The 23,446-nt window shown below is 39.3% G+C and overlaps 1 protein-coding gene across 1 annotated transcript in view; it reads left to right on the top strand.

Annotated features, from left to right (window-relative positions):
• The first annotated feature begins 493 nt into the window (after positions 1-493).
• The window catches only part of LOC124863591 (Na(+)/H(+) exchange regulatory cofactor NHE-RF1-like), a 35,587-nt gene continuing 12,634 nt past the window's right edge, over positions 494-23,446 (top strand). The window contains 2 exon segments of the mRNA XM_047358044.1: positions 494-1,477; positions 20,648-20,818. Of these exon segments, the coding sequence (XP_047214000.1) occupies positions 848-1,477; positions 20,648-20,818 (801 nt within the window). The 5' untranslated portion in view covers positions 494-847.

Genomic DNA, 23,446 nt, shown 5'->3' with positions numbered 1-23,446 from the left:
ATAATTAATGTATGAATAAAAAATGTATAAATGAAAAAATGTATAAATAAATGAATTAATAAATACATAAATGTTTAAATGCACAAAAAGGAGAAAATAAATGAATAAATAGATAAATAAATACATTTATATGTGTATTTATTTTTATATTTATTCATTTATGCATTTATATATTTATATGTGTATTTATTTCTTCTTATATTTATTTATTTATGCATTTATATGTGTATTTATTTCTTCTAATATTTATTTATATATACATTTATATGTGTATTTATTCATGTATTTATGTATTTATACATTTATATGTGTATTTATTTATATATATATTTATTTATTTACATATTTATTTTTCATTTTGTCATTTTTGGTCCCTCATACCAGGGAGCCGTTCATGCAAGAACAGTTAGTGTTCCTGGATAGCCTCTGTTTGTAGTCACTCATCCCCCTTTGCATAAACCAGCAGATGGGCTGTTCCGTGAACGCACCTCCCTCTTCCTGAGCGGCTTTTCCACTTCTGCAGCAGCACCGAAACGCCTTTACAGCTGAGTGGGTTTAATCAGGCTCAGATCCGATTGGCAGACCCAGGTCAGGACCCACCAGAGCACAGTTAGGATTAAACCAGGCGAACTCGCAATAACTTGTGTGAAAGTGAGGAGAAGAGAGTGGGACACTCTGCAGCGCGGACTTATCTCCCCAACAGGACGGGGGCTGGATGTTTTTTAAGGGATACCACTCATTCTAACATAAACATACCCTCCCCAGCAGCATCCTGAGAAGTCTCAGTCACTTCCACTGTGAGGGAGCAACAGGTTGAGCAGCACTGTGAAGGAGAGAGAAGCTCACCATGCCGAGCAAAAGCCAGTATCTGCGCCCCCGGCTTTGCACGCTGCACAAGGGGGATAACGGCTACGGTTTCCACCTCCACGGGGAGAAAGGCAAGACGGGCCAGTTCATCCGCCTAGTGGAGCCCGACAGCCCGGCCGAGTCCTCGGGGCTCCGCGCCGGAGACCGACTCGTGTTCGTAAACGGCGAGGAGGTGGAGAGCGAGAGCCACCAGCAGGTCGTGTCCCGGATACGAGCAACCGTGGGCCCGCTGGAGCTCATCGTGGTGGACCCGGAGACGGAGCAGCTTCTGAAGAAGCACAACTTAAAGTGTCTAAAGGAGTACGTCTCCGAGGGGCTCCCCGTACCTCTGGAAGAGGAGGAGGTGGAGGAAATGGTGGAGGTGGAAGATGAGAAAGTGGCAGAGGAGGAGGTGGTGGTGGTGAAGGAGGACACGGAGGCAGACGGGACAGAAAACGGGGATGTGAAGGTGACAGAGATGGAAGATGAAGAGGAGGTGGCAGAGCAGGAGCAAGAGGAGACACCCAGGGAGCCCACTCCGGCCCCTGTGTTACCGGATAGGAACGGAGAGGTCCATGGACAGGTGGAGAAGAAGCTGAGGATCAGCTCCGAGAAGGTGAGTGAAAAACAGGTACGTTCCTGCATCATTTCACAACATCCACCTGTCGGATGCTTTAACAGGGTCCCAACACACCTGATTCTAATGACTTGATTATTATCAAGCTTTGATGGCAGCTGACAGGTTGGTCCTTTCATTCAGAGTCAGGTGGGGTGGAGAGTTTTGGATGGGGGGGCTTCTCAAAGAAAGGGTACTTTGTGTCAGAAATAGAGTTACTGACCTAGCTGTGCCCCCACCACCCATGCTTCTCAAACTTATCTCAATATAAGGTGGTCCCAATGTCCAAAAAAAAAAAAAAAACCGTACAGATTTCTTATTTTTGTTTTTATAAATAAAGGGCTCATAAATTCCATATTGCTTTTTAAATAATTTTTTTTCAGACTAGGAGAGTCCAATTCAGACCTAACCTGAACTGGCTTCTTATTTTAGATTTTGAATAAGAGATGATCAAATAGGGGAAAAAAACACAAATAATGAACAATAACAAAAACAAAGCAGTTATCAACTTTAGCGCCATTAGCTAACTGTGGTGGACCCAGAAATAAACAATTAGAAAGTCATTTCTGACAAGATGTATAATTAGTTGGTTTTTTTTTTATGCTTATGGTGACCCCCAGAATGTTGCACCCTGAGCGGTTAGCCATAATGCTCATATGTCAGCCAACCACTGCTCTCAAATAACTGATTTCTCCTGATCCATCTCAACGAGCACATACCTGAAAACTTAAGACTGGATTCTGACACATCTATATTTAATTATTAAGCCAGATGAAAAGGTTGAAGAAAAAACAAGCAGAGGAAAGTCGGGGAGAAAAAAAAAAGGTTGCTCCTGCATTAGATGCCATCGACTTTCACTTCCATTTCTGCACCGTCCACCACAAACAGGAGGGAATAATTTGGTTCCATTTATTTAATATTCACGAAACGAATCCCCTTACGTGATTTTGTGTCACGCTTTCATTTTTGCTTGTTGGACGTTATGGGAAAAAAATTCTTCCTCAGCCACTTGTTGCTGTCTGCTTTTATTTTCTCTTGCCACGCTGTTCTAGCTGTGTGTGTGTCTGTGTGTGTGTGTGTGAGGGTTAGGGTTAGGGTTAGGGTTAGGGTTAGGCTGTGTTTCACTCAAAGCACTGGAGAAGACGCTCCAGTCGAGGACAGCTGTGCACTCTCGTTGAGTCTTGGTTGTTTACCCCCGAGGCAGTTTCTGTCTGTGTCCAACACTCATCCTCAGTTCATGATGCGAAAAAGGGCAGAGAAATACAGAATAAAACCTGTTATAGCTTCTATTATTGCATGTTGTACAAACTGAATTACAGTCAGTTTCCACTGTGCTGTGGGAGCCTGGCAAGAGATAGAAAACATAAGAGTTAAGAGGAATCAGTCTGTTTAATGTAAAATCAATCATTACATTAACTAAACTGGATCCATAAGAGTTTTCTTATGGGTTGATTCCAAAGCCTATTTTTGAAAAATAGGACAGCTCACAGCTGATAAGCTGGTTTATTTTTTGCCTGATAACGTTCTCAACATATTTTTTTCATAATCATTATAATCTACTAGATTTTGATAGAGAAATCATGTTCACGTGACTTATTGACTCACCGTCTTTTACTTGCTTGTTTTTAAGAAATTAAAAAATGTGGCAAGATCTGCTATTTGCCTCATTTGTTTAATTTATCTCTCAGTATCAAACAAGTGCTGCATTGATATCTTGGTTAAATATAAACTTTTTCTTAGTTTTCAGTTGTTTTCTTCCTCTTTCCTGTTTAGACAGTTGACAAATCAGTGTAGGGAAAAATGTAAATCTGGAGATGAACGGTTCTGCAGCTTTTAATTGTAGAATATGCCATGTTCACATACTTTTTCTCCTGCCAAACACTTAAAACTTAAAAATATGTGAGACACAGAAGCCCCTGTCTTGTAAGTTTAAACCCTTTATGTTGATTGAATGAATCTGAAAAGTGAGAACCAATGCTGCTTTACATCCATCTTAGTTCATAACAATATGACTGCTTTGGGTTCTCAAGTGCAGGCAGTCCCATTTAGATTCATGTTTCTGGTATTTAAGAGATTTTTTTTCTTTCCTTCTCACATGAAAATAGCAGCTGCCCACGCTTGTTTGTGCTCTGTACTTGAGCATTGCTGGGTTATGTTGTTTGTCCTAGGAATACACAGCAATTGTTCTTGTGTTTACTTCCCGATACTCGCCACAGATGGCCTAATGGAGCTGTGGTAGTTCACTTAAGTCTGGCATGCAACCCGAGGGGAAGCGGCGACGAGGCAAACAATAGCCCTCCCCAACAAAGTCAGTTTTAAGTGTTGGGGTTTTGATCAGCAGCTTCCCAAAATGCATTACCATAGCAGAAAAAATAGAAGATTCTGAGTAATTCATGCTGAGCAGCCATCCCCGTTGGGAATTCTCTTTGCACTAAGAAAGATTTCCCAAGGTGAGAAAGCAAACTGGAGACATCAGAGCACATCGGGGTGAAAATTGGACTCTTCTAAGAGACTCTTTTAAGCTATGTCTTTGTTTTGCAGTGCCACCTCGGGGCGTATGTTGCATTACTTAAACTGTTTCTGGAATTTTCTTCCTGCATCCTGGTTCAACAGTCGAATTGTACTTGTCTGGTCTCACCTTTGCGCCTGAACTTCAAATGTGGTCTTTGGAAGATGAGGAGGCTAAGCTTGTTGTTGCTATGGCAACACTGATGGTGTATATATGTGTGTGTGTGTGTGTGTGTGTGTGTGTGTGTGTGTGTGTGTGTGTATATGTGGGTGCGTGCTTGCAGGCCTTGTGAATTGTGCGTGAGGATGGAGGTAGGTGGAAGTGAGAACGTGTAAGAGAAGGGAGGTGTAAAAATGGATGAGCAGTGATTAAGGGTCAAAAACGTTTTGTTTGCCCCGGGAGAGCAGAATCCGCTATCGTCACTGCAGAACGGAAAAACAGACCAAAACACATCAGTCGTTCCAAAGGTCATTGCTCTGTTTACCAGGCTGTAAAATTTTTACTCTGTCATTGTGCAAGAAAGTGCCTGGAGGATGTAGCCTCTACTGTAAGCCCATTAATAAAACCATTGGAACTAGGAGTAAAATGCATGGAAATTTAGAATGCAGTAGTTTAATTATGTAGTCAATCAAAGCTAATACTTAGATTTTACAACAGCAATTTAGCTAAATGTTTAAAATTCAAAAGTTATTTAAGAAAGCTTATGCAGTAACAGCACGTCGGTAAATGACTGGATATTAAGAAATAAAGCGCCCAGATTGTATAACAGAGGTAATCTAAGCAGGAGGTAATTGTTAGAGAAATTTGTACATAAACAGTCTAGAATTTAGTGATTTGAAGAATATGGTGATATTCTTCAAGTCTATGTCTTGATATCTTAAAGTAATAGCCTTACTCTTTTATTTTAAGTTGGGTTCTGTGGAGTATTTATTAGCAGTCAGTGTCTGACCTGCAGTAAATAGTTCTCAAGGTCGTATCATTTTGGAGAAACATAAACAATGTTGCACTCTGATAAGTCTCTCTTCAGTTCAAACGTTTCGTTTTTGTTTGAACTAAGTTTTTTATGGGGTGCTGCATAGCTCAGCGGGTGAAGCAGGTGCACCATGTACTGGTCATTAAGGTCGTCAAAAAAAGGTAATCAACCTCATATAAAACAAAACTAATCTTGTTATAAATTGTAGAAAAAAGCAACATTTGACGGACAAGTCCCTCAAGAGACCCAAAGATTTTACTCATATCAAGATTTTTACCTTGAAATGAAAATACATATTTAGATGTTATCTAAATTTTTAATAATCCAGGTAATAATGACAGACCGAATTGTGCAAATGATATAGGTAACTTTCACATCCTTTAATGCCCTTTAAATGCTTAGGGTTTGGAGCAACATTGTGACTTTTTCTGACATCATGCCTGTAGAGTTAAATAGTATTAACCCTTTCTGTAGTCAAGATCTGAAACACCTTTATCTTTAAAAGAGCTTAAATATTAAAAAGACACGTATTCAGAATTGCCAACACTGCCATTAAAAATGCCCCAGGTCAGCCTTTTTTTTTCAAATAGCTCTGTTGGTTTCATATTAAACACAATCCTTATTTTTTTTTTTAAAACATTCTCAATTTGCACATCACTTTGACTATTTTTGACTAATTCTTGTATAAGATATGATCATTTTAATTTTCAGTTTAGTATAGTTTTTTCCATTGATAAATGCAGCTGCACAAAAACAGTGGGAGTAAATTTGGGTGGTTATATAACCTGGACCTGATAAGCCAGTTGTTTTAAAATGTAACCAGCACCTAGCAGGACAAGAGAAAGGATTAATTACATAATTTTCAACAAAAAGCTGAAATCATAGGGTTTATGATTGTTGATCCATGTGAAAATCTTCTCTTAGGTAAGCAAATGTGTTTTCTTTTAATCATTAATCAAAGTCTTTGCAGATAAATAATCATCCAAATGCATAAAACTTTAAATTGTATATTTGTAGCAAATTGTTCTTGTGTTTCCAATAAAAACAGTGTATACGATTTAGATTGCACTAAGAGGGTGTGATATGTTTTTTTGTAAACTCTGCTCTTCACCGCTGGCTGCTTTCATAAGCTTGTCTTTAAACAGTAATTACAGAAGAGGAAGAGTACTTGTGTCAGATGAAATTGGCTGTGCCCAGATGAAATCTCAAATGCAGTGAGGCGTTTCTAAGTTTATATCTGTGTGTGTTTGTGTGTTAGTGTATGTGTGTGTGTGTGTGTTTGTGTGTGTGTGTGTGTGTGTGTGTGTGTGTGTGTGTGTGTGCAACTCATACATACCACACGCAATGCTGAGGGGATTTAGTAAAACACGAGGTAGACTTTTTGTTGAAATGCCCTGGGTTTGTCATTTCTTCTCTCTAATCTAATTCCTATAAAAGCTGCTTATTAAAGATGTTGGAACCAACGTGTCTCCAGTCATGACTGACATTAATGTACTCCTTGCTCTGCCTGTCAATTTAGGAGAACGACCGTGCATTGGTTACGTTTGCAGATGCATTGTACTCTATCCATGTTCAGATGATGGATTGAACGATTGTTCAACCTGTGAGATGTTCAAAGCTCGGGATTTTAACCTAACACTGCTTTAAACTTCTCCACAACTTTATTCTTGGCATGTCTGCTGTTTTACTTGGCCTTTATGATGTTCACAAATGTTTTCTAACAAACCTCTGAGGCTTTATAGTTATACTGAGAATAAATTACAAGTGGACATGTGTACGAATTTTTTACGATTGATTTTTGAAGGCAAGTGCTTGGAATTAAAAAAAAAGGTTCAATTAAGGTTCAATAATAGTTTCAGCAATTTCTCAAGTTACTGATATTGAAAGGCACACATTAAGGATTAGCTGGTTGACAAGATTGATAATAGAACAGACGTCAGCTTTGAGAAATGTATTTGCATTAGATGGAGAAATGGGCACACCTACAGTAACTATTTCAGCCAGGATGGTCAGTGGGAGGTTCAGACCTCAGGATGTTAGTGCTGGTTTCCTGTCATTGTTGTTGGCGGAGGATTCTCCCACATCCTTCAGCTTGATCCCTTTCTGATCCAGCTCTCAAGGGCAAACAATTGATTCTCAGTTGTGGCTAAAAGTAAACAATTTGTCCTGCCGATGGTTTTGCTATTCTGACTCTGGTTACTATTAAAGTTACTGTGACAAAGCCAGGTTATTATCCCCTGTTTGTATAGTGAAGTGCCGTCTGACAGGATCAGATGTACTGCATGATTCATTCTGACCACCTGCAGTTTCTCACTTGGACATGAGTTGCGTTTATATTTGTTCTGTGTGGGTGTTTTACAGTGATGTGTATGCACATATTGATGTGGCCATGTTTGTATGTGCAAGTGCATTTGGGAGCAAATTCTATCTTGTTTATAAGACTTGCACTGTGGTAGAGTTTTGTGCAGTTCTGATTGCAACATGTTTCCCTTACGAGACACCAGAGGTATAGCTTGATATGTACCTCTAGTCTACAAAAAGCTTAATCAATTCTTCTGTTTATTAACACAAGCTAGATAAAGCAATACACCAAATGCACATATACAGCACTTCTATAATACTGCTATTAGGACCAGATCAGAAATCATGTAATGCTTACCCTCATAGTAGATGTGTCCTTGGTTGTGTAACAAATTCAAAGAAAATGTATGATCTGTTTAAGTTATTGTATTTAGAACTGTTCCCTGATTCAGTAAACACGTAAAAGAAACAGTTTGATGCACTAAATCAAACGTTAGTACTGTTAACCTTTCCTGTTTCTGTCCCCTGACCGTAGTCTGATGACACAGGGGAGACACTTTCTCCAGGGCCGAAGTTACTAGTTTCCTCGGGTTAACTCCCTCACTTATACGTTGCTGAGTTGAGCATGAAGAAACAGCATCAAAACACTGAGTTGTTGACGAGATTCGGGGTTCTTTTTAATGACTTTGCAGCACGTAAAAACACAGGGCTTACAGACTCATACACCGCTGCTCCGGTCGCCGTCTCTACCCACCCCACACACACAATAATATCGACGTCACTCCTTCACTCTTGATTCTCAGCTACGGCAGCACACAGCGCCACCTCTGTCCGGAGGAGTAATGTCAACATATTCCATACACACACACGAAACATACACCCCACACCTGAGCTTCTAATCACATATAGTTCAGGCAATTCCTGCAACAGTTTGAAAGCAGACAAAATGTTAAATAAATAAATAAAACAAAAGGTCTGAATACATTCCAGCTCCAGTAATAGTTCTCCACATGCAGAGAGCCAGTTTTTTTTTATTTAAGAAGGTCACTTTTGCTGCATTCTGTTCAGCCTTTCTGTTTTCTTCTAAAGTCTTGCTCTTTCTCACTTTCTCGCAGCCTGAATAAAAAGCTGATGTGTCTGTGCATGTTGTAGAAAATACTCTCTTCTTAAAAACTGATGTTAAATGGGTTCTTAAATGTTTTTACTTCCTCATGATACTGAGAATGGCCCATTTAAGAGTTCTTCTGTCAGTAACAGCGTCAGCACCAAAAATTGTTGTTACCTCAATCTGGTAGCGCTTATACATGAGGATTTCCTAAAGAAAGATTTCGATTACAATTACGTCTTTCCTGTTGCTGCCTTGACTTAAAAACTTAAAAGCTGACATGTGCCTTATCAGAGGTAATCATGGGGAAACCTAAAGTAAAGTGTGGTCATAAAAGATTAAATATCCACTAGCAATATTTTCTGAGATGTTCCTGCACATTATTTGCACCTCAAGAGAAAAAAAAATGTGAATAACATTGTAACTGGTTAAAGAAAGAAGGTGTTATTTTTCTATTGTTTAGATGTTTTATATATATATATATATATATATATATTTTTTTTTTTTTTTTTTTTTTAAACCAAACAGAGCAATAACAGGCAATAAGAAGAGGAAGAAACAAGGGTAGGGCAACAAAAATCCTCCGCTGGCCTTTAGTGGGGAGCCCTATCATTTTAACCCTTAGCCAACAAAGAAATCTCTGTGAGATTTTTTGTGTCAGCTCATGTTCCCATGTTATGTTGCTTAAATGTCAAACGATACTGAACAAAAGCTTCCTCCAGTAAATGTTCAGAATCAGTTGAATAGGTGAAGGACATTGCATTGTTTTATTAATCAAGGTGACAGCAAATAATCAACCTGCAGAGTGCTTCACAATATGCCATCATGGCCATTCACAGCACTGTCTCCTGCTGAAACATTTGTGACATCAGCCCAAACAACAGAGCCAATGTCTTCAGGTCAGGAGTGGAACCTGAACCCTTTCTGTGGCTGTGTGTTGGTGGTGACTGGGTCTCATGGGATACTGGACAGAGACTTCACAATGGGGCATTCCAAGTCCCCACTTCATTATGCGAAAGGTTTATCGCCCTTGTTGGACAATGAGCTGGAGGGTCGCCCCGCCCTGTAGGGGTTGGAGGGGGAAATTACTCAACCCTCACCCTGTAATACTTTCAGCCCCTTTCTATTTATATCCAGAGTCAATTTCCTGTCGAATGCACTGTTATTTTTGAGGCTCTAGTATTGATTTAAAGAAACAATATTATTGTGGATAAATTGGTAGAAAATGTAAATGATATTATTTATTGTTTACCAAAGGCTAAGTTATTTGCTAGACTGTGGTCACTCCAACATTATTTTCCAATTTGGGGCACAATTACCATGTTGAGGCCAACGGGCATCATTTCATTAAATTAGAAATTTTCCCACATTGAATTTCCAACTTTCTTTTCAAGATGAGCCAGAAGAGCTGATGATTGTCTTTTTTTAATATATCCATTATTGTTTAGTGAGAGGAGTAATACCCAGAAGGGAAGACAAAGTATATTGGGTTCTGCAGAGCAGATGTGACATAATTGTTTTTAGTAGCCCAAATTTGGGCTTTCAAACCTATCTGGGATTATATTTTTGTCCTGTATAAGTCACAACACATGGCTCACTGTCCCTTTGCAAAACATAACAGTTACATCTACATTCTAAAGATTCACTGGGATGAGAGTACCAAGTAAAACAAAAAATGGTGAAAAAGAATAGATCCTTCCACCTACCATTTCCAGACCCATCACCCCTGTAGTAGTGAGATAAATGTCTGTCTAAATGGTCCCACACAAAAACAAATCTGAATCTATAACTTTACAGCACAGGCTCATAAGTGAACCAGTGTTAGAACCCAGACAAGTGAGCCATGAATCGCGTTGCTTCCAGGGTCTTTGGTTTTAAAACTGTCACAGCAAGGCCACAGGAACAGAGGCCCAGTTCTGCTTGTTTTCAACAAACCCTGATTGCTCAGCTTTTTCAATGTCACCACTTCTATTTTTCATGTTACCCTGTTTCCACGATGAACTTAATTATTTTTACATTTATCCATGTGACTGTTTTTATGGTGTATAAATGGATGACCCTGCTACTGGGTGGATTTCATGCAATCCTGATTAAAATAAACAAATCTGAGCAAATTCCAAAACAAAGATCTTTAACTGATGAACTGGGCCTCACAAAAGTATTCAAACTTTATTTTCAAATTTTGTCATGTTAACACAGCAAACTTCAATTTATTTTGTTGAGATTTTATGTGATAGGCCAACACAAAGTAGTGCATAATTCAGAAGTAAAATGAAAATGTTATATGTGGTGGTGACAATTCTTAGTCATATAGGACATGGTAAATCCAAGGTTAAAAACAAAACAACTGGACAGTTGTTCAGTTTTTCGCCTTTTCTTTGCAAAACAGATCAAGCTCAGACGGATTAAATGAAGAGCCTTTTTGTAAATAGGAATTTTCTTGCCGCAGATTGTTAATTGGACTTTAGTCTGCACTTTGACTGAGCCATTGCATCACATGGATATCCTTTGATCTAAACCAGTACATTGTAGCACTTACAGTATGTTTAGCACCCCATTATCAAGTCTTCTGCAGCCTCCAACAGGTTTTCTTTCAGGATTACCCAGCATTAACTCCATCCATCATCCAATATGTCTCTTTTAAGGGATATCCGACCCTTGCATGTCCAAATCAAGAGCTGTGTCCGCATTCTTGGCACGAAGTCAAGCCTGTTCCCAGCGCTGGACTCCGTCAGGGTTGCCCCTGTCACGATCCTGTTTGTGGTGGTCATGGGCAAGATCTCAAGGTGTTGTTGTGGATATTAGGGTGTCTGGTTTGAGAATTTCCGGATCTCTTCTTTTACAGATGATGTGGTTATGTTGGCTTCTTTAGGTCATGACCTTCAGCGTGCTCTGGAGCAGTTTGCTGATAAGGGTGGAGCAGCGAGCGTCAGGTTCTCTAAACCTGAGGTCATGGTTCTTAACCAGAAAAAGGTGGACTGCCCCCTCTGGGTTGGGGGTCAGTTTCTGCCTCAAGCGGAGGAGTTTAGGTATCTTGGTGTCTTGTTCATGAGTGATGGTTTGATGGAACAGGAGTTGGACAGATGGATTAAGTTTCGTCTGCAGTTATGCGAGCGCTGCTCTGGTCATTTGTGGTGAAGTAAGAGCTGAGCCAAATAGCAAAACTCTAGATTTACTGGTCCATCTGCGTTCCAACCCTCACCTATGGTCATAAGATTTGGATCATGACTGTAATAATGAGATCCCGGATACAAGCAGATGAAATCGGCTTCCTGCCTTAGAGATGAGGAGCTCTGTTATCTTTGCAAGCACTGCTTCTCCACATTGAAAAGAGTCAGTTTAAGTGCTTTGGGCATCTGATCAGGATGCCCACTTGACGACTCCAATTGGATGCTTTCCAAGCACGTCCTGCTGGGTGGAGACCTTGGAGAAGCCCAGAACTTGCTTGAGGGACTATATATACCGTCTGGCCTGGTAATGCCTTTGGTCCCCCCAGAATGAGCTGGAGAATGTCATAGAGAGGGAGAGGGACAGACGGGCCGACGGACGGATGGATAGCATCTTCTAGCCAACTCTGACCAGTTTCAGTAAGCATCCCGATTGCATGATGCTGCCATCACTGTGTTTCATAGTGGGAACAGAGTAATGAGGGTTTTAGTGCAGCACTACTTTTCCTCATAGTCCTACTCTTGTAAGCCCAAAAAAATCAATTTTGGTCAATTCTGACTATAACACCGTGTTCCACATGTTTGCTGTGTCAGCTACAAGGCTTGTAACTACTTTAAACCAAACTTCTTATGATTTTATTAACACAATGGCTTTCTTCTTGCCATTCTTCCATAGAGGCCAGTTTTGTTGTAGGGGGCTTTGTTCCCCTCTCTCCTAGCCTCCACCTGGTCCAGTGGTCCAGCTTGAAATCCAACACCCCCATCCTGGCTTAAAAAACGATCTACTCCAAACAACCCAAAAGCACAAAAATGTGTGCTGTGCCTTAGAATGACCAAGGTTCAACATTTATTGACTCTGACCTTGAGGCTGTTAATCTTCATCAGAGGGTGCTCATGACAATCACAAGGACCACAAGGCTTATGGTGTCCCGTGTCACTGAATAACCATGGTGCTTTGCTGCATGTCACTTTAGTGGTTATTGTTTATGCTGATCAAAGAGTCCAAACTGCTGAGAGAGCTGTCTTATTTCATTTGAAGACAGGGGGAAGGGGGGTAAAGTCTACACAGAGAGCTGACTGAGGAATGGCAGCTCACCATTAGCGTGACACCTTGTCACTGATGATCTACAGAAAGTGTGATTTCAAAGCAAGACTGCTGTTCTGGATGAAGATGAACTGCTGATATGCACCACTGTGGCTTTAAAGGAAAATTTAGAAGGACACTTTGAAATAAATGCTATTTGGTTGTTTTTTTTAGATGCGTGCTCTTCTTCTAATTTTTATGCCTGTAGTCAAATTGGCTGAGCATGAGGGAAAGTATGAATTAAGTGGATGGCTGATTGACAGGGCTGCAGCAGCTGAAATCTCACACTTGGATTGCTTCCTTTATGCCAGAGACTGCATGGTTTACAGCCCCAGCTCTCCTCCATTTAACATTATCAGCACAGCAAGCTGCATAATGCAAAATGACTGCTGGCTCAGTCGGAAAGTGATAAACATGATTGGTGTTTATCATAGCATTTGCCGCTCCCTGAAGATTCATCATATAAGTCAAGCTTACTTGGAACTCAGAACTGAAGATCCTGCTTACCTGTTGATATGCAACATATTTTAATTGCTATTGAGTGTGGATGATTTTTGGCCCATTGTTTTAGTCCTGACTGAAATGTTTTAGAGATAATCACATAGATTTCGAAAACATTATCTAAAGTCAAATAATTAACTGTAATAAATTTCTCTTTCAAATGTTCCTTTTTTTCAACTTTGTCAGCATTTATTTAATTGTTTTGTTTAGGACACCATAAAACAAATCAAGACTCAACTAGTTACTTAAAATGAAGGCATTACACATCATGCTTTGAATTGGTTTGCATGTTATATGTGGCTGATATTATGTTCTCAGGACATATAAGATCCTTATGTTGTCCCCTCCACACTTAAAACCTTGAGATAAATTAATCTTCTATTGTAGTGGCATGATATTACAGTAAAACATTTAAAAATATCCAGACACAATATACATATTTTGCTTAATCAATGGTTCCACAATTATTATACCCACAGCAAGTCCTGAAAATGAAGTATAATCAAAGCATTTCTTGATTTCTGCTTGACTTCTTTGAATTGATCTAGAGTGTCTAGGAACTTTTAAGTTGTGACTTCCTGTTTCTCTGGAGTGTAAATATGATCTGATACAGAGGCCCATTTCACTTAGCATCTCTTCAAAATGGGAAAGACAAGAAAATATGACACTTAACTATATATGAAGTCTGACATACAGACTCATAAAAACAGTGGGGATTTTTCTTTGGTTAGGTAAGCATTTTATAGCATGCATTATCCAACACATACAAATAAGGGGCCAATACATTCAATGAGAGTTTTACCCTCACTTTGTGTAAAAAAAGGCTAGGCTAGCAACATTTAAAAATGTATAAGGCGGCCATCTTGGATTTTGAAGGTTGGAGTTGGGGAAATTCCTCTGATTTTACAGATGTATGTTTTTGCAAGTTTTCCTATAAGGAAATAAATATTATGACTGTTTCACTATTGGTGTGTAACGTTGTAAGCATATAGGAGAGATAAATGTGATTTATTGACATAATATTGAAGAATTGTTCAGTGCCCTTATTGATACTAGTTTTTTTGTCAAACAACCAGGCCACTAGGGTAGATTCTTCTGCTTTGTATGTGTGTGTGTGTGTGTGTGTGTTTGTGTGTGTGTGTGTGGTCCATATTTAGTTGGTGAGTTTTTGATAAAAAGCTCTTTGGTTCAATCAGTAGTGTCAAAAAAAGGTTGGGTACAAACCACAGCAACCCATGTTTGTCCTCAGGATGCTTGTTGATGTGCGGTAGCAGAGGAAATAAGTTCAAAAGATGTCCTCTTTGTGTTTATGCGATAGGAAAAATACAAAACAAACACAAAAGGCATTTTCTGGAACCATAAAAGGGTAAAAAAAAATCATTGTGACTGTCCAATGTTTAAACTTGTCTTATCTTTTGCAAAAAAAAAAAAAACAAGAATACAAGCTATTCCTACTGTTCAATTTTAGGTGCCATTATCTCAAACGGAACTTTGCCTTATTGTGATATGTCCTTTCTATCAGAGCTTCCTGAGGAAACCCAGAACAGACCTTAACAACTTCACATCAGACCATGTGGATGACTGCTCACTGCATCTCAAAACACAAAGCATGAGCTGAAGCTTAAGATTTATTTCTATTTTTTATTTGTGAGGAGGAAGAATTAAAAAAAAGTTTTGTTTGATTTTCACATGAAGTATTCTCATATATGAGGTTTCTGGAGACAGATTACAACTGCATGACAATCTGCAGCACACAATGATAAAAATGGGTTTTTGAGTCAGTGGAAACAAATAGTAAACCAAAGGCTTGCCATTTATTTAGTTGTTCGGTGACCTCAGTTGAACTTTTTACCAGAATGATGTCAGTGTTTTAGTACTTTAAAGGGTATCATGTCCTATGAGTAAGGTTTTACGTTGGATTTTCAGCCCCATCCCCGTGTTGTATGACACTCAAACAAACACAAACCTCATGTTCAGATCTCTTGCTCTCTAGTTTTCTCATGGTGCTTGGGTTTTCTTTCATTATCTTATCGTCCACCCTGCGGAGCTAACAGATAATGCCAGACATGTCTAGAGATCCACCAGTCAGAGTTTTTGTGGGTGATTTCCAATCTAAAGTTTTTGTAAAGCTTTGACCTAAGAATACTGATTTTAACTAGTCTAACTCCAATTTCTGTTTAACAACTATAATATAAGAACAGTATTCAGAATGTAAAGCAAACACAGAACAATAATGGGGTTCCGATTTTAAGATGTCTTTAGCGTGATTAGCTAATTTAGCAATTTAGATACTTATCTTAGCTCTGAACTTCCCAAAAGGCTGTCAAACATTTCCAAATGTATGTTCCATAACAAATGTAGGTTGGAAACTCAAAATGATAAAATAAAGCAACTTTGCCATGATACGTTCAGCTTTTCTGTTGTCTCCTGAAAGTCTCACTCTTCTGTAAGGCAAGTTGCCATTGGCTGTCATTTATCTGCTAAATTACATCACTATTTGCATAATTATCCAGGTGCATGCCATTGTAACAGATGCTATTGGAGACAGAAATAATTTTATGTGATTAACACAAAATGAGTAAAAAAAAACAAACATTTTGAATATGTTCAAAAGTACAACAAAATTATTTTCTGTTGATTCTAACTAATCTTAATGTTAAAGTTGTAACTGTCCCTCTTTATCTGGGCCTGGAGCTGAAAAAATGACCACAAAGAAATACCCCGGCAGAGCTAGATAGGATTTTGTTTGTTTATAAATTTATTTTTAAATTATTAGTTTTCTTAGGCCTGGCTTCTGTTTTAACCTTATGATCTATTTAAGAACCAACAACAACAAACAAGAAAAGCAGTTTGAAAGCACGTTTGTTTTCAAAAGCATATGCATGGTTGAATATAATCACAGAAAGTATATCAATTGGAAATGTGACTTAAACTTTAAAGAATGCATAAAAATAACAACTATAAGGTCAGATTGTTTAGTTAGTGTTGTTCAACTGGAATGTACTGTATGCTTCTTCAAGATTCTCCAGATGTTCCTGTCTCTGCAGCTACATGTTTATTTAAAATAAGAACTACACAGAGTGCCGTGAACCCAGAGCAACAGGATAAAAAGCTCTCCAAAAGGCTTCAATAATACCAGAAAAATATTTTTTCACTGGTTGCTTTTTAAAACGGAGTGCTCATTTGGGTCTAAAACTTGCTAAATAAAGTGGCAAAGCCATGTTATTGAAAATCGATTTCTTTTAGCATCTTAAATCTCTGAGCTGCCTCCGCCTTCAATTCAAGCCCATCACAAAACTGAAAATAGTTAATTTTGAATCTTCTTCACTTGGTTGCAATTTCCAGACTGTTGGTGGGTGTGCCACCTGGAAAAACACAAGGATGGTGCATTTACTTATAGAAAGAAATAATTGTGTTTTGTTTTGGACCTGCCATTCACAGATCAGCGCAGATTGAGCTGAAAATCATCCAACAGCTGACTTGTGCATTTTTCAATTTGTAGAAACTACTTGGAAGAAGCTATTTGCAATATGTGAGCTCTCGCATATCATACATGATTTGTGATCATATTAATCTTATTTTGTAGACATTAAATATATTGATGCACACAAAGGCAGGAGCTTAGGTTGATTTTTAAAGCAGACAGGGAAATATTGAGTGTTACAGCTGTGGCACTGGACTCCATGGTCCTTGGTGGGCACCCCAGCTGACATTAGAGATCCTGTGACTTGGGACAGGATGCAACACACTCTGGCAAAGACAACAGAGGACAGTTTGTGTCGCTGGGGAGTGGAGGGCCTAGGAATCTCCACGCGGGTCGGCAGTCTGTGGAATCTGCTGAACACACACAAGCCGGGATAGGAATCCAAGACACTGGCAAATGTGATTGTACTTCAGCTGTTCAGTGCTTTAATGTGACAAGCAGATAATGTCCATTAAAACATAATGTTTCTGAGGAATCATGTTTATTAAAACTGTGTTGGACCTATCCGTCAGAACTGACTGATCCAGCAGCATGTCTTATACTGCAGCGTCTTATCAATGCAAATACAGACAATCAGTGCTCTATCGTGTACACTGAACAGAGCATTCATTTCTTACAGTCTCAGTCTTGGCCAGCTCAGTTCAGTAGCATTTGTATAATCCTTGACATTTATTTGTTTTAGTTTTCTTCCTAGATCCAAAATCATGTGAAGAAATATGATATGTGGAAGGAAAACAGACTGAATTCTTCACCTATGCTGCTTACTCAGGGTTTGTTTGGTTATGCAAAGCCTACAGAGGGGCTGTGAAAATCCCTAATTTTCCGTTGTAACATGACACACAATAATACAGCATAATCTCCCCTGTTCAAAGCGCTTCATCTCTGAGGTATCTAAAAATATAATCCCCAACATCTTGGCTTGCTTATCAATATTTGCTGCAGTTTGATGAAAGATCAAATTCAAACGCTGTCTTTTTAGGCTTTGTGAAATGTTCCTCCCAGAATTAAAGCATGTTTTTGAAATGAACACAATCAATGGCACTCATACTTTCCCTTTGAGAAGAGAGGAAGTGAAGCACAGGAACCGTTGACACATCTTTCCTCAATATTCTTCCGTCTGTTGGCTCAATTTCCTAACTTGAAAGAGAAATCAGCACGAAGACAAGTACCACTGAAACCCATACTTTACGCACAGTGTCGTGAGAATAGAGGGTTTCGATGATTAGCACGTATGGGTTGTCAGGAAACAGTGAATCAAAGGAGGTTTTAATTTTGCTTTTTGTTTTAATTTAAGAGATGATGCTTTACTGGGTTGAACATTGTATGAAAATGGTGCAAAGGGCTCTTGCAGGATTGAGGGAACGTCAATAACTGGCAAAAACAATCTACTAATTTAGACACTCTGACGCAAAATGAAGCATAAGAAGGAGACTCCACCTTTTTGTTCGCTCTGTAATTTTACTTGCATCTTTGTAATTTAAAGCACTCATATAAAGCCAGACAAAACAAGCTTATATATACAGCACTATTCATACACAAGGTATTCACAGCACTTTACACAAAATCAAAGGAAAAACATTCAAATGACAAAACCTTACAATTGTTAAAATTATAATTTTAATTTAATCACTGCAGAGAAACCAAATAGTGCCTCTTGTTGTTTAGCAGGTCTCTGATAACTTGAGGGATCTAGATGGTTCATACATGTGAAGCAACTTAAATTTTATTTTGGCCCAAGACTTTTTAGTGCCTTATATATCAGAATTTATAAATCTATCAATTTACATACAGGGAGCCAGTGTAGTGATATAAAAACCTTGCTGCTGAATAAGTTGAAAGATCTTGTATAACCATTAGAAGTGTAATAAATCTGTTAACATTCCTGCTGAAGCGGTGAAAAAGGACTTGATTAAATGTTTAACATTTTTTTTCCTTTTAGACCTCAAATGGAGGTGGATTTATCACATGTAAACTGTTGTTTTGAACACATTGGCTGTAATGGATTAAACAAAGAAAAAGACAGTGAAAGTATTTCGAAACGATATCTGGAATAGTACTTTAAGTCCGCTAGACTGTTTCCCCGGTTTTCAGTGTTAATGGTAATTTATCCTTCAGGCTGAATTATCTTCTCATTCTCTTTGTTTATGCTGAAGTTAAGCTTTCCTGCTTTAGTAAATTTGTAAATCACATCATGGAAGAAAGCACATCTTTTTTCTGCATTTCTCAAAATTCAACTTGCTTGGCTGAGGATATTTGTGGTCAGGAAGATGAGGAGAAGTGGCAGCACCCCCTCATCATCAAAGGTTAAGAGAGGCTCTACAGAGCCCAGCGGGCCTGAGTCTTATCAGTTTGAGCTACTGACTCAAGGTGCTGACTCTGCGATGCCCAAAGCCAGCGCTACCGAGGCAGTGGAGAAGCATTTCCAACACCTGACTCGCTACGGGGTGTGTCGGAGTGAGATGGTTTTACCCAAACGCGGGGGCTGTGACGTAAGCATGTACCAAGCGGTACTGTTTGAACCAATTGGAAAATTCAACTGCAGTAACCAGCGTTCAACCCAAAGAGGGCAGCACTTAGACGGTTTTAGAGCAAATATTGCAGAATTTAACAACTTTACATGAAATTAAGAAAAATAGCACAGTAACATAAAGATAGCACACTTAAGGCCAAGTTTATACAGTTTATCTGCTGAAAAAAGTTGATTTGGGGTTTAGTTCCTCTTTAATCTCAGTTAATTCATGATTTAACATTGAGGACAGTTTTCCAGGCTGGTGGTTGCTTTGGATAGCTTTCCACCTTTTAATGAATAAAATTATAATTTTAAAACTGCATTTTGTATTTACTCAGGTTATTTTTGTCTGATATGACATTTTGGTTGATGACTTTTAGCTGACTCTTATATTAAGTCAATTTAACCTCAGACGTTAAGTTTTCTGTTTCTGTCAGCCGTTGGGTCACAGGCATCCAGGTTTATTAAACACAAGTATGGTGCTACCAGTTTTGTCTGCAACACCACATGAAATTAGGTTCTTAGTATTGCATCCTCCAGTATAAAAAGTGTGGCATTTATTGGTTTCCATTTCTGTATTCTATAGCTGTTCCTCCAAACATTCTGACTTCCGTTGAACCTGGCTGTGAATTTCACATTGTAGGTGCTTTCTTAGGCAGAAAAACAGGGCAGTTTGATGGATGTGGGAGGGGTGTTAGCTCAGAACGGCCGGCTTATACAACACAGTGAAGTGACACTCACTCAATACTTTGTACATTACAGAACAAACTGTTGTGTCAGGCTGCCTCAGTTATTGAAATGTGTACAGTTAATGGTTTTAAGTGCTTTTAATCAGGCAAGGGAGGGAGTGAGCACTTGTTCTGTTGTGTGAGGGAGGGTCAGGTCAGCTGTGACCATGGTGACAAAGATCACCTTGACTCTCGTATACGCTGAAGCTCTTGCATTTTGCTCATTACATTGCATGTCCTCTGATGACACAACAAATTAACCCCCCTGAAGCTAAAATAAAAAATGAGCTAAAATAAGTTAAAATTAGAACTTGTTAGATCTCAACAGCGGAAGGGAGGTTCTGGGATCAGGCTGAAGTTTTTTTTCTGGATGACGATACTCTTCCTGCCATTGCAGAGCAGGATTGGCCGAGACGGAGATGGGAGAGGCGGTCAGAGGTCAACACCCAGTTCCCGGTCCCTTTTCCGTAGAGCCTCCTTCACAAATACTCCAGAAAACCTTCCCCACAGACCTCCAATCACAGACCCCTATCCTTCCTGGCTAGCACTCGGAATCACGTGGGCTGAAAACGGCCGCTAAACTTTACCCCTGATTGTTGAAAACACAACGCACAACACATCAGCATGCAGCAGCAGCCACCTGCATGTTCACCCTCGGCTTTATATTCATGGTAAACGACTCATAGGAGCTCTCCGTCATCTTTGTGCCCCTTGTTCTCTCTGAACCGACACCCATGGTGAAAGTATTTTATATATTTTTCTTAATGGGTTGACCTGTTGTGGCACTCCTGCAGGTCAGATCACTAACATGTTTTCTACTACAGGAGGTGCGCAGTGAGCTGCGGCCACGTCTCTGTGCGATCCAGCGAGGGCCCAACGGATATGGCTTCAACCTGCATAGCGAGCGGGCGCGGCCGGGCCAGTACATCAGAGCAGTGGATGAAGACTCTCCAGCTGAGAGGGCCGGCCTGCAGCCCCAGGACAGGATAGTAGAGGTAATTTTAAAAGGCTGAAGTACTTTGATGCCACACAGGGCTGTAAATCACCACAGGTAATAAATGGAGACATTATTAAGCACCATTAAAACTAACTAGATGTCTGATTGGATCAGTCCTGTAATAGTCATATAGAAATAAAGTTTAAAGTTGACCAGAAAACATTCTCACAGGCATATCCTGATTAGTCTTGCATACTTCCGCTCTCGTCAGGCTGGGGTTTCTTGGACAAAAATGGAGAAGAATTGTTTGTTGTGTAATCAGGCCTCACCTACAGTGTGGTTAAGGACTGAAAGCCTTTTATGTTCCTTGTTCTGGACCTCTCTGTGATCCACTGACGTTTACATGTAAGGGAATGAAATGATGTCTTCTATATGAACCAGTTTCAACTGTTCTTAAATGAAGTAAAGATAAAGTGATTTAAAAAAAATTACATTTAGAAATTTGAATGCGTCTTGCCAATTTTGAGTAGTCTCAAATGTGTAGCAGATTCTGGCTGGGGGTATGAACCTGCTGAACAGGCAACAAGAAAAACTAGTTGGGCAAAAAAAGAAGAAAAAAGGAAAGCGAGTCAGGGACTATTTGCAGCCTTCAGAGTGATTTTGGGTGGCCCTCAATCACAATTCAAGAAAGGCCTAAATGTGGTTTGCTTACTCAGGCGATTGATGCAGATACACATTAAAAAGAAATGTTGGGGTGCAAATTTGACTGAGATACAGAAAAATATAAATCTTCTTAAAATGGAAAACATAAGGTGCAATATTAATCTTTTGTCAGAGATGTTTTGTTTTAATTTCATTTCATTTCATTGTAAATAGGACAGCAAACATCTCGTGACTTTTACAAAGAAGCAGACTTGGGCTCTCCCATTTATTGAACTTGGCAAAGTAAAGCAAGAATGAGCCATATTCTGGTTTTGTTGCTAGAAAAAGATGATTAACCACAAAAAATTAGGATATTGTTTTTTGTAACCATGCAAGCCTGCAAGACCCTTTTTATGTTTCAAATCTGCAGTGATTTATAGATCTCTTTTCTGCAGAAATCAAACTACTTTGTTTGTTTCATTAAAATATTGTGTGTTTCTTTTATTGTTGAGCAAGTAAAAATAAAATGATAAAATGGCTTTTGCAATTTCTGTTAAAAAAAAACATTTAGTGGCCTGCGAGTACTTTCTACTTGACAAGTTATTACATAATATATTTACAGTACCCTCCAAATTGTTCTGACACCACTGGTAAAGTTATGTGGACATATTTAAAATAATAATATCTTTCATTGCATAAGCATAATGCATACTGTGTGTTATAAAAACAAAAATCCCATTAAGGTCCTATTTTTTAGACAAAGTCAACCTTCCTAATAGCCTACTCTAAAATGTATATAACTAAACCGTTCTTATTTATACTTTTTAAAGTGATAAGTATTAAATGGATTTAAATTAGCAATCTATGACATCCTGAATCCCTGGGGTGTACAACCAATGTGAGACAGAAGCTCATTTCCCTCACTGTTCAAAATGGGAAAAACCCAAGAACATGCCTCTAAACGAATGGATATACAGGTCCTTCTCAAAATATTAGCATATTGTGATAAAGTTCATTATTTTCCATAATGTCATGATGAAAATTTAACATTCATATATTTTAGATTCATTCGCACACTAACTGAAATATGTCAGGTCTTTTTATGTCTTAATACGGATGATTGTGGCATACAGCTCATGAAAACCCAAAATTCCTATCTCACAAATTTGCTTGAGTCTCTCAACGTTCTCTTCATAATATCCCACAGATTCTCTATGGGGTTCAGGTCAGGAGAGTTGGCAGGCCAATTGAGCACAGTGATACCATGGTCAGTAAACCATTTACCAGTGGTTTTGGCACTGTGAGCAGGTGCCAGGTCGTGCTGAAAAATGAAATCTTCATCTCCATAAAGCTTTTCAGCAGATGGAAGCATGAAGTGCTCCAAAATCTCCTGATAGCTAGCTGCATTGACCCTGCCCTTGATAAAACACAGTGGACCAACACCAGCAGCTGACACGGTACCCCAGACCATCACTGACTGTGGGTACTTGACACTGGACTTCTGGCATTTTGGCATTTCCTTCTCCCCAGTCTTCCTCCAGACTCTGGCACCTTGATTTCCGAATGACATGCAGAATTTGCTTTCATCTGAATAAAATACTTTGGACCACTGAGCAACAGTCCAGTGCTGCTTCTCTGTAGCCCAGGTCAGGCGCTTCTGCCGCTGTTTCTGGTTCAAAAGTGGCTTGACCTGGGGAATGCGGCACCTGTAGCCCATTTCCTGCACACGCCTGTGCACGGTGGCTCTGGATGTTTCTACTCCAGACTCAGTCCACTGCTTCCGCAGGTCCCCCAAGGTCTGGAATCGGCCCTTCTCCACAATCTTCCTCAGGGTCCGGTCACCTCTTCTCGTTCTGCAGCGTTTTCTGCCACACTTTTTCCTTCCCACAGACTTCCCACTGAGGTGCCTTGATACAGCACTCTGGGAACAGCCTATTCGTTCAGAAATTTCTTTCTGTGTCTTACCCTCTTGCTTGAGGGTGTCAATAGTGGCCTTCTGGACAGCAGTCAGGTCGGCAGTCTTACCCATGATTGGGGTTTTGAG

Source organism: Girardinichthys multiradiatus, chromosome X, assembly GCF_021462225.1.
Source record: "Girardinichthys multiradiatus isolate DD_20200921_A chromosome X, DD_fGirMul_XY1, whole genome shotgun sequence".
NCBI lineage: Eukaryota > Metazoa > Chordata > Actinopteri > Cyprinodontiformes > Goodeidae > Girardinichthys > Girardinichthys multiradiatus.
Note: the sequence above shows the minus strand (reverse complement) of the source record. Positions and strands in the feature narration are given on the sequence as shown.